At 36.6% G+C, this 17,235-nt stretch overlaps 1 protein-coding gene across 7 annotated transcripts in view; it reads right to left on the bottom strand.

Moving 5' to 3' along the window:
* Nucleotides 1-3,553: 3,553 nt before the first annotated feature.
* The window catches only part of PDE4D (phosphodiesterase 4D), a gene marked incomplete at its 5' end in the record, with an annotated part of 752,990 nt that continues 739,308 nt past the window's right edge, over nt 3,554-17,235 (bottom strand). For all 7 annotated transcript variants that reach the window (XM_083356283.1, XM_083356285.1, XM_083356282.1 and 4 more), the window contains 8 exons: nt 3,554-6,435; nt 7,124-7,306; nt 8,697-8,819; nt 9,142-9,296; nt 12,447-12,546; nt 13,241-13,405; nt 13,968-14,066; nt 14,681-14,853. In XM_083356283.1, the coding sequence (XP_083212409.1) occupies nt 6,019-6,435; nt 7,124-7,306; nt 8,697-8,819; nt 9,142-9,296; nt 12,447-12,546; nt 13,241-13,405; nt 13,968-14,066; nt 14,681-14,853 (1,415 nt within the window). In that variant the 3' untranslated portion in view covers nt 3,554-6,018. The remainder of the gene's footprint in view (nt 6,436-7,123; nt 7,307-8,696; nt 8,820-9,141; nt 9,297-12,446; nt 12,547-13,240; nt 13,406-13,967; nt 14,067-14,680; nt 14,854-17,235) is intronic.

The following is a 17,235-nucleotide window of genomic DNA, read 5'->3' as shown; positions in this document are numbered from 1 at the left end:
GCAACATACATAAAATGGGAAGCACAGGAATTGGGAGTACAATAGGTGAAGAGGGAACATTAAATCATCTCACTTTGTGTTTCTGATAACACCTCCTGTGAGGTTCCTATTTACATTGGGGGAAAAACTCCTAATAACCCCAATTTTAGATTATCTGATACAGAAGTGTGCATTAAAACTTGGAACATTAAACCTGGCCATGTTTGGACTCAAAAGGTGTTCTGAAGTATGTATCCTACCATAGGTGAGTAATGGATAGGCATTGTACAGCTTCCCAGATGTTGCTGAACTATAATTCCTAGTGCAACCAAAAGGGAGGGAAGTTCAGATTTGTAATTCAGCAACATTTTGAGGCCCACAAATTGCCACCCCGTTTTCTGAGGAAAAGTTAACAGTTAAGAACAATAATTTGTCATCAAGAAATACTAATAGTTGGATAAAAAAAAGTAAAATTGAGTTTTCTCTGATTCACACTTCAGTCTTGATGGCAGTTTCATGTCTGTGTAAGTTTCCTTGGCAAGAATATGGAAATGGCTTGTCACCACTTTTTCCATAATGGTTTTCAACTTCCCAATACTGCTTGATATACCACGATGGTCTCCCATTTAAGTACTAATCACACCTTCCTTTGAAGCACAAACAAAACTCAGCTAAACATCCTTGTCCGAATTATGTGTGCAAACATGTCATCTATCTATCTATCTATCTATCTATCTATCTATCTATCTATCTATCTATCTATCTATCTATCTATCTATCTATCTATCTCCATCCATCCATCCATCCATCCATCTAGTCTATTATCTATATCTTGACAAACTGACTAGCCAATGGAATCCAGTTACATGTGTTTTTGGATAAAACCAAAATGTCATTGAGAAACTGAAATCAGAATTTAGAATTACAAAGATTAATGAGACTGTTAATTATGATTAATGTAAATTATGTTGGTTTCAGGATGCCTAACTCTAGATTCTATGTCTTATCTATAGGTATATTAGAAATGATAAGATTCAGAATTGCACAGACTGTAGGACAACTGATTTTGCTAATTTACCATTCCCATAAGCTTCCTGAAACCTTTTCCAGATTCTTAAGTGATAAGGCAACATAGAAAAAATTTGTTGGCTATCCAAGATTAAATTTAAAATTTTTTGTTCTGCAATTTTATTTAAATAAGTATACATTTCCTACCTTATATTTTTTCACTTAGTAAGAGGATGTAGGATTTTACTCCTTTTACTATTTCCTTCAAATGAGTTCCCTCTACAATTGTTTGCACATTCAATCATAATATCATCCAACTCCCATTCTGTTTTTTCACCTTCTAGACCAACCTTTTTGTTTATGGGACAATAATTGTTAGATAAATTTACTTGCAAAAAGATAGTCAAATGAAATTACCTAGGCAGAATCAACCCATGCTTTTATTTCCATTGCATATAAAAATTTCATATGAAGGTATCTGACATACAGTACTATTCCATAGGCTGTAAGAGAGGCTAAGAAACCATTGAATTATTTGCAATGTTCGCATACTCTGTCACTCTAAAGACATACCCAAAGGAAACAAAACCAACTGAAAACAACGAAAATATTGTTCAGGAATTCTGTTGTAATAGTGTCCCTTTTATATTGTGAAAAACAAAAAGCAATCGTATTCCTTTGGGCCAGGGCTGCTAAAATCTACAGTTTGTGTCAAGGAGGCGGCTCTGTTTTTCTTGAAAAAGAATCTCTCCTTTCACCAAGCAATCACATGCTACATGGGCTGGGTGCGGGTAGAATAGAGATGAGGTATCTGAACTACAAAGCTTCATGTCCAAGAGCAGCAGCGAGACATACTTCAGGCCATTGTTGATTTTGCCTAAAACAAACAGTAGTGTTTCAATGATGTAGGAAAGCTACAGACGTTCCTGATGCATTCATATGATGCACATTCATTCATACAGAAGTAAGCTTTGGCTGCCTGAAAGCCTTATAGGAGGGAATAGGTCCTGTTTTACAGCACAATACCAGTACAGGTCTAATGTGGAGAGCCACTGTATTAAAGATAATGGCTATAATCTACCTATATGAATTGCCTTGGTATGGACGGAAAGTAACTTCCTTGTTTCAGTGGGGCTTGAGAGCAGTAGCTGCCATTGATTGGGGCTCATTCTTTTCGATTAAGTGGTGGCGGCATTTCCCCCCCCCCTTTACTTTCTCTAAGAAAGGTGAAGAATCCCTCAAGAAAAGCTTTGAAGGGGAATGTATATTCCATTAGAGAGAAGGCATTTATCCAAAAAGAGGTCAGAGTCTGACGGGGGCATCCATGTGGTGTCTCGAAAAAGTCAAGATGGCAGTTTCAATTGCACAGTCTCTTGCCATCTTGCCTTTAAAAAAAAAACAAAACCCTTTTTCCCAAAACCCAGCTTCAGTGGATCCTAGATAGTGGAAAAGAGAACATTCCTAGATGGGACACAGCTGAAGTCCCTTTTCAAAAAAGCATAGTAGAGATACACCCAGCCCATGTTTGCTACGACCTTTCTTCCAAATGCAGCAAAACAGAAGAAAATTTTGTTTAAAGTTAAGGCACAGCCCTGGGACCAAAGACCTGCAGCTTTTAATTTATATATCTATGTATTCTATCATTTTTCTCAACTCTTCCATAAACAAGCTCTAAGGTGATATAGGATATATTACACAAGGGAAAAATGTACAAGGGGAGTATGTATACACAATATTAATTCTCTCACCAAGAGTTCCAAATATAGCAACACCATCCTGGCAAGAATGATGTTATAATAAGAACTTATAATTTACAATTAACATTACACTATATACATTACAATAAATACATAGCTGTAAACAGAGACAAACAAGACTTATTACAAGTAAGGTCATTTGGTGAGAAAAAAAAATATGCATGGCACAAAAAATAAATAAATAAATGCATTGTAAAATAAATGACAAAGCTGTAAAATTCATTTCATTCTCAAGTTTTTTTTAAAAAAGCTTTTGAATGTGATTTGTTCTACCTATATTATCTGATCACATTTTTTGAAACAATGACATGAAATCAGAAATCAAAAGGAACAGACATAACATTACCAAGAACAGTAACTTGCAAGCTAAAGTATAAATGCAAACTCAAATTCCTCTTGCCTTTCCCAGATTCTCTCACTTTCCTTTTCAAAACTGTACCAATGCTTTGCATTTTACTTGTGGCAAAAACAGAGAGCACATGTAAAGTCACCTTTTAATATTTTTTTTTCAGCCACGGGTGTGCTATATCACACACTTCAGGCAAAATAAAATAAAAGAATAAAACAGAAAAAGATTGTACAGTGCATTCAATCCCTGGCTCTAAAAATTATGCTTTCTGTCATTTGATTGTCCATGTGTATGGGTGTATTTTACACAATACACAATACAGTCTCCATTTTCTTTGAAAGTTTAATCTTACAGTGTGCACTCTAACAAGATCCAGCAATGGATTAAACCTTCTTGAAATTTATAGTTGGGAAATCTTGTTAGAAAGCAAAGATATTTATGTATTTAACAGTTTTTTCCCCCTCAGAACTTGCTGGCTCAAGCCAGAGAACACCTTATTGGTTAAACTATTAGTGCAGGGGGAAAAAAATAACCCTTCTATGTCCATTTAGATTTTTGGAATTTATATTGCTTTTTTTTCATTAAAATTCCAGGCACTCTTGGGGACTGTACAAATGTCAAAGTAGTGAAGGAGAGGCCATGAATTTATGCTAAGAGCAATTTGATGAAAATCTTCTATTCATTTCCCGAGTTGGTTTTTTTTAACAAAAGGCATTAAGAACTAAGAGAGTCAACATATTAAAACATTTTTCAAAAATCCTCATTAGTCAGTGCTTACCATAAGAACTTGATATACAAAACAACCATTAATTCTAAATAAATGAAGGAATAGTTCCATTGATTACAATGAGACTAAAGCCTTATTAATTTAGGCTCGATCCAATCCAATCCTATTTTTGTTTTCAGTGAAACAAGGACTCATGATTCACACCCAGTCCAACAAAATTGCTTTAATACTGGGATTACAATAACTTTGTGCAAAGTTTTTGCATACAGTGAGGAGCTGTTTTATGCAAATGTATGTCAAATATAGAGGATCTATGTGGTCAAGGAAATGTACCATGTTGATAAAGCAGCAAGAATATGTGCCTACTAATGCAACCTGGCAAGAAAAGGCAGCACAGGACAGGTGAGGATGGTCCATTTCAATCTCACAGATATCAGTCTGCATTAACATCTGCTACTGTGCATAGATTTCCTACACATTATTATAGCTGTATGCTACACCTACAGCCAAATTTAAAATTAGATACGTAAATCCCATTTTAATTAACAACCATAATGGCATGTAATTCTACAATGGATGGCAGTCTACCCTTTGTTCTGGAAATGCTTTTTCTTTCTCACAACTTGTCAGTTTTGTAGGGTAGTGCATTTCCCACAATAGCACAAACCCACTCAAAAAGTTTTTGACGTAACAAAAAATTCCTTAGAAACAGTTTATTCCTGACCTGTTTGCACAAATATAATTTGATGTACTGTGCAATAAAAGTGGCCCATAAGCCTCCAACCAAAGTATTTATTTGTTGGTCAAACAAAGCCATTGGGGCTGAAGACTACTACAATGCTATTGTTCACTCCAACTGTCTCATGGAAAAGGAAATGTTCAGTGATCAGATAAAATACTAGGAAAGTCACACTTATACTGGCCACAGATCTGAAAACCTCAGATCCAAATTTGTCATTCATTTCAACCTTCTAAACCCCAATGCATCTACTATAGGAAGATTGAATCCTAATGGTCCAAATTCCTGTCACTTTTCAATTGTTGCAACCCAAATGTTGGGGAACTGCTACTCTAGTGTTCCACTAGATTTCAAAAATAATTGTTTTGGTTGAGGAGAATTAACTCACAACCATAAACCTTGGATCTGCAGGACTAAGCTATCTGCGAGGCCAAAGAGCTCATAGCAGATAATATATTGCTGCTTTTGGACATTTACAAAGAAAAAAGACAGAAAACAAAGTGTTTTCCTACAATAAGAGGCTGGGTAGGTGGGTGGGTGAGAGAGAGAATTAACAGAACATCATATATGTATCATTGGTCTATAAAACAAAAGGCTATTTTATAACATTTGAATAAATTGCTATGAAAATCTAAGTGCAAACAAATATAAAATTCAATTTATCCAGTGTAGCATATACATGTACTGAAAACTTGCAAGTTACTCTTTTTTGGGGATAGGAGAAGAGGTAGGAAGAAAAAGCCACTGGCAGATGAAATTCAGAGGGTGTTGCATTCTTTTAAATATAATAACCCAACACATTTAATAATAAAAGTAAACTACAAAAAGATTTCTGTTTTACATATGATACAAAATGCAGACTCTAGTGCAACCATTGAGCTACACCTTTTTCAGTCATGTGTCAGGAAGACTTGAAATTAGAAAAGTATGTGATTTCCACAGCTTCATCTTCCTACTGGTTCATGTTGTATCCCGATATTTGAGTGCATTTATTTTCCACTAGACAACTTGATTCATTTGCTGGTCACTTTCTTCAGATTCTGGTGTTAATCATTAATTGTATGTTATTAATTGCCTCTTCATGAAATTAAAACCTAATACAAAACACACATACAATCTCACACACACACACACACACTCACATTAGCTTTGGACCAGCCTTTCCTCCTTTTGAAAAACAGCTGTGAGTACTGTCAGTCTTTCATATCAGCCAAGCTGAACTCTTAATTCAACTGTTCTTTGCAGATGTTTTCCTTCATTCTCTGGTGCCATGGAGATGAACAATTCGGGTCACACTAATCCTGAGTGCTGAACTAAGTTTTTGATCAACAAACAACTCTGGCAGATGACAGTGAGGCATGATCACGGTTGTGCCATATGATACGCACTTTGGAAACCATTTTCAGCTTTTAAAAACAGAAAAGGAGAGAGTATAGAGCGCTATGCAGTTAGCATACTGTTACGTGTCAGGAGACCGTTCTTCTAGCACACAAGGTTCTGACTGATTCTCCTCCTCTTCCTCCTCTACCACTTCTCCCACTTGCTCATCAAGTGGAATTTCTGTGGACTCTGAGTCTTGGGTGCAAAGAGTCTTGCAGTCACTGCAGCTGGTATCTTCTTCCACTTGACTTCCACTGTCCTTCTCTGTGTCTGATTCACCATCTTCTTCCAAAGTTAGTTCGAACTGAAATTTTTCAGTTTGTCCTTGTCTACCCTCCTCTTGGTCATCCGGTGCGGGAGAAGGACTCTGAGGGATTGTGCTCTGGTACCATTCACGATTGTCCTCCAAAGTATCTAAGATGTCTTGGGCATCTGGATGGACAAGGTCTGCCCAGGTCTCCCAGAGAGGGTGAACAATGTAGTCTATAAAACCCACCTGTTACAATGTAGAATTAAGGGGAGATGTTATTATAAAGAATGAAGGAATTAAGTTTATCACATTATTTATTAAAATTAGCTTCACAAGAAGTTATCTTTTTATTTAGTCCTTTTCTATATTATTTTTCTTTTAAATAAAAACTCCATTTTTTCATTATTTAATAGACTTTAGTATTTTATCAACCATTTGTGTAAATATGACCTTGAGGGAAATAAACAAAACCATGTTACAAGCAAAGCCATATTCCTTAAATCATGGGAAACAAGATAGCATTGGGAACAAACTCAGGTAGACTCCTCTCTGATTCACTGAGATATAAGAGGGAGGGGAGATTAAAATCCAATCACTCTTGCAAGATTCCATTAGTATAGCATTGTAATATAGTGTAGCAATGTAATATAGTTCTTGTCTTCCTGTAGAGTCAGTTTCCTGATCTGAATTATGCTGAATGGCTGACATCAATCAACAGTTATTGCCTATTTCTTTCAAGAGCTTACAGGATTCTCTAAACCAGGGGTAGACAACCTCAGCTCTTTTATGACTCATGGACTTCAACTCCCAGAGTCAGCTATGCTGACTCAGGAATTCTGGGAGTTGAAGTCCATGAGTCATAAAAGAGCCAAGGTTGTCTACCCCTGCTCTAAACCATCTACACTGATTTTTCATCCTTCAATTAAATTATTACCTGTGATTTTTCTACAGATGCATTGTGTTTATCACACATGGGACTTATTTCCATGCCTCTTTCTCTTTCTCGATCTCCCTGACGAAAGAACTCTTCCATTATTCTATCTGTCCATTGGCGATATAACTGGAGTGGCTTTGTTGGATTACTTAGATCTGCACAGTGTACCATATTTTGTAGAACCTAAATTAAACAGGAAAAAATATTGAGAAAACTTGCGGTGTTATTCCACTGGAGACAAAGCTCTTTTTCCATTTGCACATTTGGTGGGTGAGAAAACAGAAATCTTGAAAATACATGGAGTGCAAGGTTTATTCTGAACACCAGCAGGATGATATGCTGTGCGTTTTTCACACTGACATTAATAGCTACCAATTATCTCACATCTATAGCTTTGCCTATATTAAAAAGCCAAAAATGTTGTAAGTGCAAGACTAATCAGTTATGAAGATACGTGGGAATTAATCAAGCCTGTTAACTACCCTCAAGACCAGGAAAAAAAACTTCAGACACTGACATAATAGTCTAAATTAGGATTGGCCTGTAGGCTACATAAGCATTTAAATGAAATTTTGAAAGCCAAACTGCAGAAGTGGGTACCACTGCATATGGAAATATTTAAAATGATTTAAGATTGAAAATTAATTTTAAAATTTAACATGCATACACATTTAAAGTAATTTCATCCTTTCACTGCTAAGTAGAATTTTGTGGGTTAAGAAACATCTCCGCAAACAAAACCAACCAACCAACCAACTAGCCAACCAAAGCAACAGACTGAAACTTCAGACACTCCTACTTGTGCATATATCCAAGCATAATGAAAGAGGGCAACAAAATACTGTGGAGACATAATGGATTGCACCTAATCTCTTGACAGTTTATATGTAGTCTCTGGCTGAAAAATCTACATTTCTGTTCCTCTACTAATGGGTATGAGTGATATGATATGGGTATGCAGATGTCTGCACTACTTCACTTGTAACAAGTGTTTCTGCAAGCTGCAAAAGATGTGATTAGAAGAACAAACTGAGTAGTCAATGTAGATTAGCATCATTAAATGAAGAGTCAAGAAAGAGTAAAGTACCTCTGTAAGATGAGGTACCTCATCAAGTTGCCTTGGTGGAGCAGTGGGCTAATGCCTCCCTAAGTAACACCAGCTGCCTGCAATTAGTGCAGGTTCACATCCCACCAGGCTCAAGGTTGACTCAGCCTTCCATCCTTCCAAGGTAGGTAAAATGAGGACCCAGATTGTTGGGGGCAATTAAGCTGACTTTGTAATAATGCCACTTGGGGGTGTGTGAAAGCCCTAATAAGCAGGCATATACATAGAATGAAGGCTACTGCTAAGCTTGTAAGCCACCCTGAGTCTTCGGAGATGGGCGGGATATAAATGGAATTAAAATAAAAAAATAAAAATAAAAAAGTGAGAATGCCCTAGAAGCAGCCATAACCAAGAGAATGTTTTTGCAAAAAGTATGGCAGTCAGTCCAAAAAGTCGAGTCACCCAGGTCATCTGAAGGTAATGACCTGAATAAAGAATATAATTCGTTTAAAATGCACAGTATCTTACCTGAATCCTATCTGAATAGTTATCAAGAAGTAGAACTCCAGAGCTAGTCACTTTCTTGGTTTCAACCATTGTTTTCAAATCGGCCAATAGATTCATATGCTTAGACATGTCTGTGGCAAGCACCTTGGAGGAGAAAGAAAAGATAAAGGTCACAATAATTGATTCCATCTTAAAGCTATTACATCTTGCTAATGAAATGAAAGAGACAGCCAGAGAAAATATCCTAATCAACAGATCTTATGGAAACACAAATTGCATAAATCAGGTATAACATATTTCAAACTATTCACCCCCCAAAAAATTTTTTATCTGGTGCATCATTTTGCATTTGAGCTATAGGATGACATAAAAATGAAAGTAATATCAAATTTATCATGAAATGGATCTATAAAAACTGAATACATTAAAAATCATAAATAAATAATGATAAATAAAAATAACTCACAATGTCAATGACCATCTTCCTCAATGATTGCTTCTGCTTTTTTGTCAAGTTCTGGAAAATGTCACAATTCTCTTCCTGCAATAATTTGAACCCAACAGCTAGATGATGGTTTTCCAGGACTGATGAATCATTATACATCAAGGCAAGTTCAGAGTCTGCAAGAAAGTCCCAAGACAGCACTGTTAATAAAATTTGCATTTTTGTTTGATTGTTATACAAGTTATATTTCTGGGTCTTAACATTATTAAGGCATCCAAAACATCCATCTACATTAGAAAAAAACACACCACTATGGCTAATTGCAAATAAAATCTGACAACAGACTTTCCTTCAAGAACAATGCATTTTTCTCTCAGAAAGCATATTTTTCACAATTGTCATTTATCCTGCTGAAATGTTATCTGCCATGCTGACAGAGCTTCAGTATTGTCTCCTTTTGTTTCTATTGTTTGGTGGCGAGCACTAATGGAAGCAGAAGACTCATTAATAAGATGTAGATTGCAATTAGACAACCCATGACTTGTTGGATCATTCTTTCAAAGATATTTCCTTACCTAAACAGAAAAACAGAATGACCACATGCAAATTGCTATTGTTTTGGTTTGAAAAATTAAAGAAAACATCATTTTATTCAAGAAGAAAGATGTCTAGCAAGACAAATATAGATGCTTTTCATTTAATGAAGGATGCTTTAAGAATACTGGTTTACATTTCTTTTTCCTTGGCTTAAAGTGACATACAGCTGACCATGCTAGAATACTGGTTTCTCCAGATAAATCAGAACATTCTCCATGATTTGTCCCTCTGGTTTATATATAGTGAGAGCAAAGAATGACAGTATAGGAAAGTATGTATGCTGAAGAGGGACAACTTCACCCTCTGATAAATTGACTGCAATTCTTGGAATCATGACAATGTCATTTTGAATGCATCAAAGTTTATAATTGATACAGTGAGATTCCTGTGGAGTTCTTTAATCATCGTATGCATTCCTTTGGAAAGCTTTGGAAGATCCAAGTTCCTCATTAAAAGGATGCCAGATCTTCAATTCCAGTTTATCTGATAGCAATCCAAAGAGTTCACTTGAATCAAAGAGTTCTGTGGGAAACTGAGTAGCTTTAGCTCTGTGACAGAATGTGCATATGAAGATACAGTTTTGGGAGAGTTTTGGTGACACAGAGCTTTTCCAGAAAGAGGTCCAGAAGAAGACACTGTGCAGTCCTGAGCTGGATGGGGGAGGGGAAAAGAGTCCAGAGTAGAATCTATTCTCCCCCCTCCAGTTCAGTAATGATATAATGGTGGATTTGCCCTTGAATAAACACAGGATTCCATCCATTCCTCATTCAAATGAGTTTTTTTGGCACCAAAGGGTTCATTTGGAACAGGCAGTTGTATTAGCTAATGTTCTTCCTGAACCTGTTTGCAATAGGTTCACTATTGCTATATAAATTGAGAAGTTCATTAGGCAAATTGCCTATCCTGACCCTTCCCTTCATATAGCAGAAACGGGTGGTTTTTCCAGGAAATAGAAATTTATAACAGTGAGTGCAGACTTTGGCCATGGTACCAACATCAGCAGAAATATTACTTTGTGCAAGTTGTGCATTTTGCCTTGCTCTTTCTGCTGAAATGTTGATGTTGAAGGCAGATGTAGTCACACTGAGGAACTCTTTCAGCAATAAATGTCTGCCACACATCCTGAAGTTCATCTTTGTTTTCCTCCTCTGTCTTTTCTTGTCTCCTCATTCTGTACTTTTCCTTTTGGTTCAGCAGAAATACAGCCCTTTCATTCTGTTTCTTTATCTCTCGCACTCCTTGTTGCCACATCGCAGTGATGTTTGGTGTCATCTCTTCACCATGATGTTTCCCCTCTATTTATACCTTGCATGTTGATGATATTTTATTTATTTATTTATTTATTTATTTACAATATTATACATTGCCATTCTTACCTCAGAACAGTTTAAAATAGGATCATATGACCTATGACCTAGGGAAGAGAAGAAGGGGATGACAGAGAATGAGGTGGCTGGATGGAGTCACTGAAGCAGTAGGCGTGAGCTTAAATGGACTCTAGAAGATGGTAGAGGACAGGAAGGCCTGGAGGAATATTGTCCATAGGGTCGCGATGGGTCAGACACGACTTTGCAGCTAACCACTAGACCTCCTGAATCTATCTGATCTCCAGTGGCCAAAGGAGGGAACAGACTACACTCAGTTTCATAATAAGAAGTAGTTGAAAACAGGATGGGCAAGGACTGTGGTACATAATAGGTAATGTATTTGTCTGACACTAGAGACAGCCAGTTTCTACTCTACTTGTAGGCATAGAAGTTCACTTGGTGACTTTCCCATCTACTTCACAAGTTTGTGAAGAAATATAGAAGAAGGGATGTATATACATACAAAGTGGTCCATTCTCCTGAATGGAATATAGATGCATGCGCATGTTGTGTGCCACAGCAGAGGGCACATAAAGCAATAAAAACATCCAGGCCTTTCTTCAGGCACTTGTTTCCTTAAGAGCCACATGATAAATCAATTTCTTGCTAATAGGTGGGAGAGGGAGTGATAGATTGCGAGAATGGCTGGGAAACTGCCACAGAATTTGAACAAGATGATCATATGCAGCAGCCCAGCAGTGTAGCAGCAGCCAGTAGCAGTGAAGCAGCCACGACCTCCCCTAATTTCATTCTCTTGGGAAATATGGATCCCAATTTTGGATGTATTATGTAAGTTAGCCCATTTGAGGTACCTTTGTTCAAAAATTGTTCTCTATGATTCACTACTTCATCCACGTAAAGGTCATGACAACAAGAGTTTTAATAGTACAGAGATTCCAAATGGGCCAGAGAACCCAAGAAAAAAATATAGAGCAGTGAGTTTCAAACTCACCATAAGATTTGTGGCCTTCAATTCTCAGAATTCCACCGTAACCACACATATCTTAGAGCTACCAAGTTTGAGAAACATTGATCAAGAGGAATAAGTAGCATTCAGGGACCTCCAACAATCTATCACAAAAAAGCTGTCTTAGATTTCCCAGTTGCTTGAAACCCATTGACAAGTAACAATGGAAAGACCTTGAATATCCAGCTGACTGAGTGAACAGGAAAACCCATTCCTCAATTTCCCATTGTAAGAAAGAGATGCTGGACTAAAAATATACTTTTAATGATTGGCCACATGATGTATGCAGAAACTACATATCCAAAACCATTTTTTAAAAAAATCCCCTCTTGTTGCATGTTCAAAGAATCTCAAGTATACAGACAGTTAGTAGTGCCAGAAATAAACTAACTTACTTGTGTTGATAAGAAATTGGTTTGAAACTCCAGGATGGTCAACATCATGTATTGCACTGGCAAAAATAGCAGCTAGAATCTCCAAGTCTGTGAAAACAGCCTAAAAGAAAAAAAGAGGAAATATTTAGGAATAAGATAGTGGAACAGAGAAGAATGACTAATGGAGAAAATGCTTTAAGTCAGACATGTCAAACACAAGGCCCGGGGGCCGGATCCGGCCCGCGAAGTGGTTTCATGTGGCCCGCGAAGCCATCCTGGAAATAGTGAGGGAACGGCCCCCATTGCCTTGGCCCTGGCCCAGAGACTCTCCTTCTGCCAGAGACCCTCAGATCTGTCCCAGTCCTGCCCAGGCCCCCATAGACACCCTTGATGCGAACGATGTAGAGCTGGCCACACCCACCCAGTAGGCCATATGCACTCTAGCCACGCCCACCCAGGTGACACCTGCCCGGCCCGCTGAGGGCAACCGCAATGCTGATGCGGCCCTCAATGAAATTGAGTTTGACACCCCTGCTTTAAGTGAAACAGAACTGCACTGGTCCTCTACCCATTTAGGTTTGGATCTGTACTAGTACAAACACTTCAGTTCTTATTATGTTTTTCTGAAAAAACAAAGATTAAAGTCCAATTTACAAAATGTTTTTATAATAAAGTATCAAATGTTGATATCTTCAAATTAAAGTTATTTTCTCAGTAACTAATCATTTGCCTAGCCACCTTGGTGTGTTGCGTGACATGAAAGTAGGTTTTACAAGTAATTTTTTTTTAATTTCACCCATATATTGTCGACTTACTTCCAAAGCTGGGGTTGATAAAAGCACATGTGTTGACTGTACAACATCAGCAGCATGTATATTGTTGTGATATGCCACATCTGCATGATAATGGTCCTCCAGCGTCATCAAATAGGTTATTAAGATATCCGGTGGAATTTTAAATGTTTTTAGCAAATCCCGTTCCTGCAGTTACAGAAAGAAAAGTAATTGAGGGTGAAGGTTGGTTCTCCAAGCTTGTGGCTTGGTTTCCAAAAGTTTCATTACCAGGCTAAGTAATATTTTCAGCAGAGTTTAGGGGATGTCAGTGTCAGTGTTCTTGTATTTATAAGGGCTTCAGGTGTGGGTGTGTCAAGTGAAGTCTTGTGATGGGTCAGGTGTGAGTCATCAGTGATGGGTCTTGTGATGGGGAGGTTACATCAGCTCAGGGTCATTGGTAGATGAACTGCTGGTGTTGGGGGGGGGCTTGCGTGGGTTGGTTGAGGGTTGATAATGTTTCTGTTTAGCTGTGTGGTTGATTTGGATTCTGAGGGGCTCATATGCTGGTTTTAAGTCAATGTGTCTGGTGATGGAATTGCTTGTGGAGTGCCAGGCTTTGATGAATTCACGAGCATGGTGGGTAGTAGTGTAGCCGATGGTTTTTGTGTTGCTCCAATCAAACTGCTGTTGTTTAGTATCGGTGTGGGTAGAGAAAAGTAATTGCTAATACAACCTCTAGAAAAGGGGAAAAAATTCCTCTTAAACATACCTGAAAAATTGTATACATGATGACTGTCAAAGGACGGTTCCCAGAAAATTCAGCTATTTTAAATACTTGGAGGCCCCATTTATTTACATCTTCTAGCTCCTGATGTAAAATCACACAAAAAACAGAAACCGTTACCCTAGCGTTGCAATAGAGTTTGCATAAAACATCTGCTCTTGACTTTCTTTGTATTCTACATATTTGCAACTAATTTTTCAGATTTTAGATAAGAAGTAGAACTGTTGCTCCAAACTGCATGCACTGAAATGCTTCAGTATTGCCTTGATGCTCTAACAGAGCAAAGAGCATGAGGAAATACTCCAGGGAATGACACTACCTTACTCTAACTTATGTTTTGGGAATATTCTTTTAAGTTTAAAAATAATCAAAATAAATTATTTTACCTGAAGACTTTTTTTGCTACTTTATTTATATTCAAACATGGCATCTGAATTTTTGTTAAATTATATAGGTGTTTTTTAAAAAAAATCTGTTTGATTTCTGCAGTTACACAGTTCTAATGCACAATGTGCTACTGAAAAACTGAATCAGAATATTTAGCTGTACAAAATCAGTGTGTGTGATTTTATACACATGACATATAAATTCGTATAAACAAATGAATGCATGTAAATATTTGTGAATGTAGTGTTGTAATTATATTTGGATCTAAGTTACAGATACTGTAAAATGCTGGAAATCAGCATTGCTCTTACCTTAGCTAGAATATCTTCTTGATCTGTTTTGACTCCAAATTTGGGGATGCTAGAATTTGTTAAGCTGGAGCTGTGCATCAACTTTTTTACTCCACTGATTTGAGACATAGGCCGTTTCTTTTTCTCTTTTTCTTTCTGTGTTGGAGATGGGATTTCCACTTCATGCTGCTTATCTTTTAAAGAAGAAAAAAAGATCTATATTTTATTTGCAAATTACAGCTACCTTGTAAGAAATAACATTAGGAGCAGCATAGCTTTTCATAAGAATGTCCTTCAAAATCATTTTGAAATAAGACGGTGCAAATCACCATCTAACCTATTAACTTGTTCTTTTTCTAGTTTCGCCTTAGCTATGAAAAACAGCTAGGTAACTTTGGGCTAGTCACTCTTTCTTTTGGCCCAATTCACCTCACAGGGTTGTTGTCGTCAGAACAATAGGAGGAGGAAGGCATATTGGACATATTTGTCATCCTGAGTTATTTACAAAAACAACAAAGGCAGGATATAAGTAAATAAATAAATAACTGCATGAAAAGGTTCAAGACCACTTTAGTATTAGATTTAAGCAATCTTACATTCTTTCAGTAGTGCAGCAATAATAACTTTACATACAGCTACAAAACCTAATGATGTTGATATAAAGCAGCTTGAATATTATAAACTAAAAAGTGAAACAAGCAGCCATTAGGTTCTTAGGTCCAAATAATTTCTTTTCAGTTCTGATTTTTAGGAATTTGTTTATATTATTTTATGCTTTCTTAAATCTTGGGTGAAGTTATCCCATTATTGTAGTTTGAGTAGAGATCTGAAATCAGTATCTCCCATGTCTCAAACCTAACCTATCACAAGATTGTCTCTGAAGTGCAGTGATAATTATGAGTTGATGAATGTGGTTGTTTTTACAAATATTAATTCAAAAATATTTGGCTCACAGTCCAATTTATCTTGCAAATCACAGATTTTTGGTATCTGTCAACATATTGATGTTACTGAAAATGAGGCAAAATAAACCAATTTTGTGCTACTGCAATGAGCATAACTAGGACATGATTTACTCCAATTACACTGACCAAAATAGAAAATAACAGGTAATTGAGCATAAGAAGCTGGCATATGTTTTATGAATGAACAAATGAAAATAAATAATAAAGCAGTTACAATATCATATTTATTTAAAAAGAAAAGTTCTATTGTAGTTAATAACCTCAAAAACTGTATCTAGCTGGAATAATTCTAATTGTTGCTATGAACATGCTGCAAGAAAGATTACAATCATTTTCTTGTTTTCAACTAACCATAATTTGTTTTAGCAAAACCTAGTTTTAACTATATATTCAAGAAAGCCAAATTCAAATCCGTTCCTGAACGTGATTTATTCTCTCCTCCCCAAAAGTTTAAATAAATAGTAGTTTCAATCCAAACAATTAATAGCAATTAACTGTAAAGAGTAGAGGATGTTTTTGATAGCCTTCCTTTTGAGCAGATATAATGCACACATTCTAACATTATCTTGCAACAAGGTAATGTGAGTAATTATTAATGAGCTCATACTAAGTTGATCCCAGATGAACAATGGCATTCTCTGATCCTGTGATATAAGATTGTTTTGCATACACATGCTGAACCGGTGGGTAACAGAAAATCAGGATCAGGATCACTATTCTAGCTCTTAATCTCCATAGTAGAGGTAAAAATAAAAAATTCCCCACTGCCACAATTGATGGCAACAAACATAATTGTGCTATACCTGACACTAGATTGTTGTTCTCCAATCTAATAGTCTCATATGTGTTGTATTATTACTCTTATAAACTCTTGATGCATGTACAAAATATTTAAGAACTGCATTCATCAGTCTAGAAATGGGGGAAAATCTATTGCCACATGTATGTGTTGGCACAGATCTTTTCTTTAATCTTTTAGATTAGGCTAGCATTTACTGGAAAAAGCAGAGAATTCTGATCAGATTGCTACCGACAAGTGAAAATGTCACCAATTTTCAGCCAGAGGCAGTCAGCCCTCTCCTATTCCTTTACTGATCACCAATTAAATAAAACGGGGGGGGGGGGGGGAGAAGGATTTGAACTGGCACAAACCAACAGCAGCTGAAATATAATGACTCATGTGTATGCTTTGATGTTTATAACTTCAGTCATATGAACAAAGTTTAGAACCATCAAAAGAAAGGACTCTAAAGCAAGATGTCAGATGCATTCAAGTGAAAGGAAATATTAGAGGGGTCATGGAATTCCAAGGGATTTCCTAAGGTTTCTTTCAAAGTGAGCAAATCTTACGAATGAAGGCAAATATACATGTCCCAGGATAATGTTGCAGGATCCAATCTGGGTTGGTCACTGGAACCAGAGGTTTTGTCTTCCATGCTGTTTTATTATTAATTTTATTATTTAAATTTATATACCGCCCTATTCCCGTAGGACTCAGGGAGGTTTACAGGGAAATTAAAATACATAGTATACAATTAAAATCAATTAAAACTATTAATTAAATTACAGTCCCTGAAGTTAAACTAAAACCCAATTAAATTAAATTAAATT

The sequence above is a fragment of the Vipera ursinii genome, assembly GCF_947247035.1.
Source record: "Vipera ursinii genome assembly, chromosome: 2".
Classification (NCBI taxonomy): Eukaryota; Metazoa; Chordata; class Lepidosauria; order Squamata; family Viperidae; genus Vipera; species Vipera ursinii.
The sequence above is the reverse complement of the archived record's forward strand: the minus strand, read 5'-3'. Positions and strand labels throughout refer to the sequence as shown.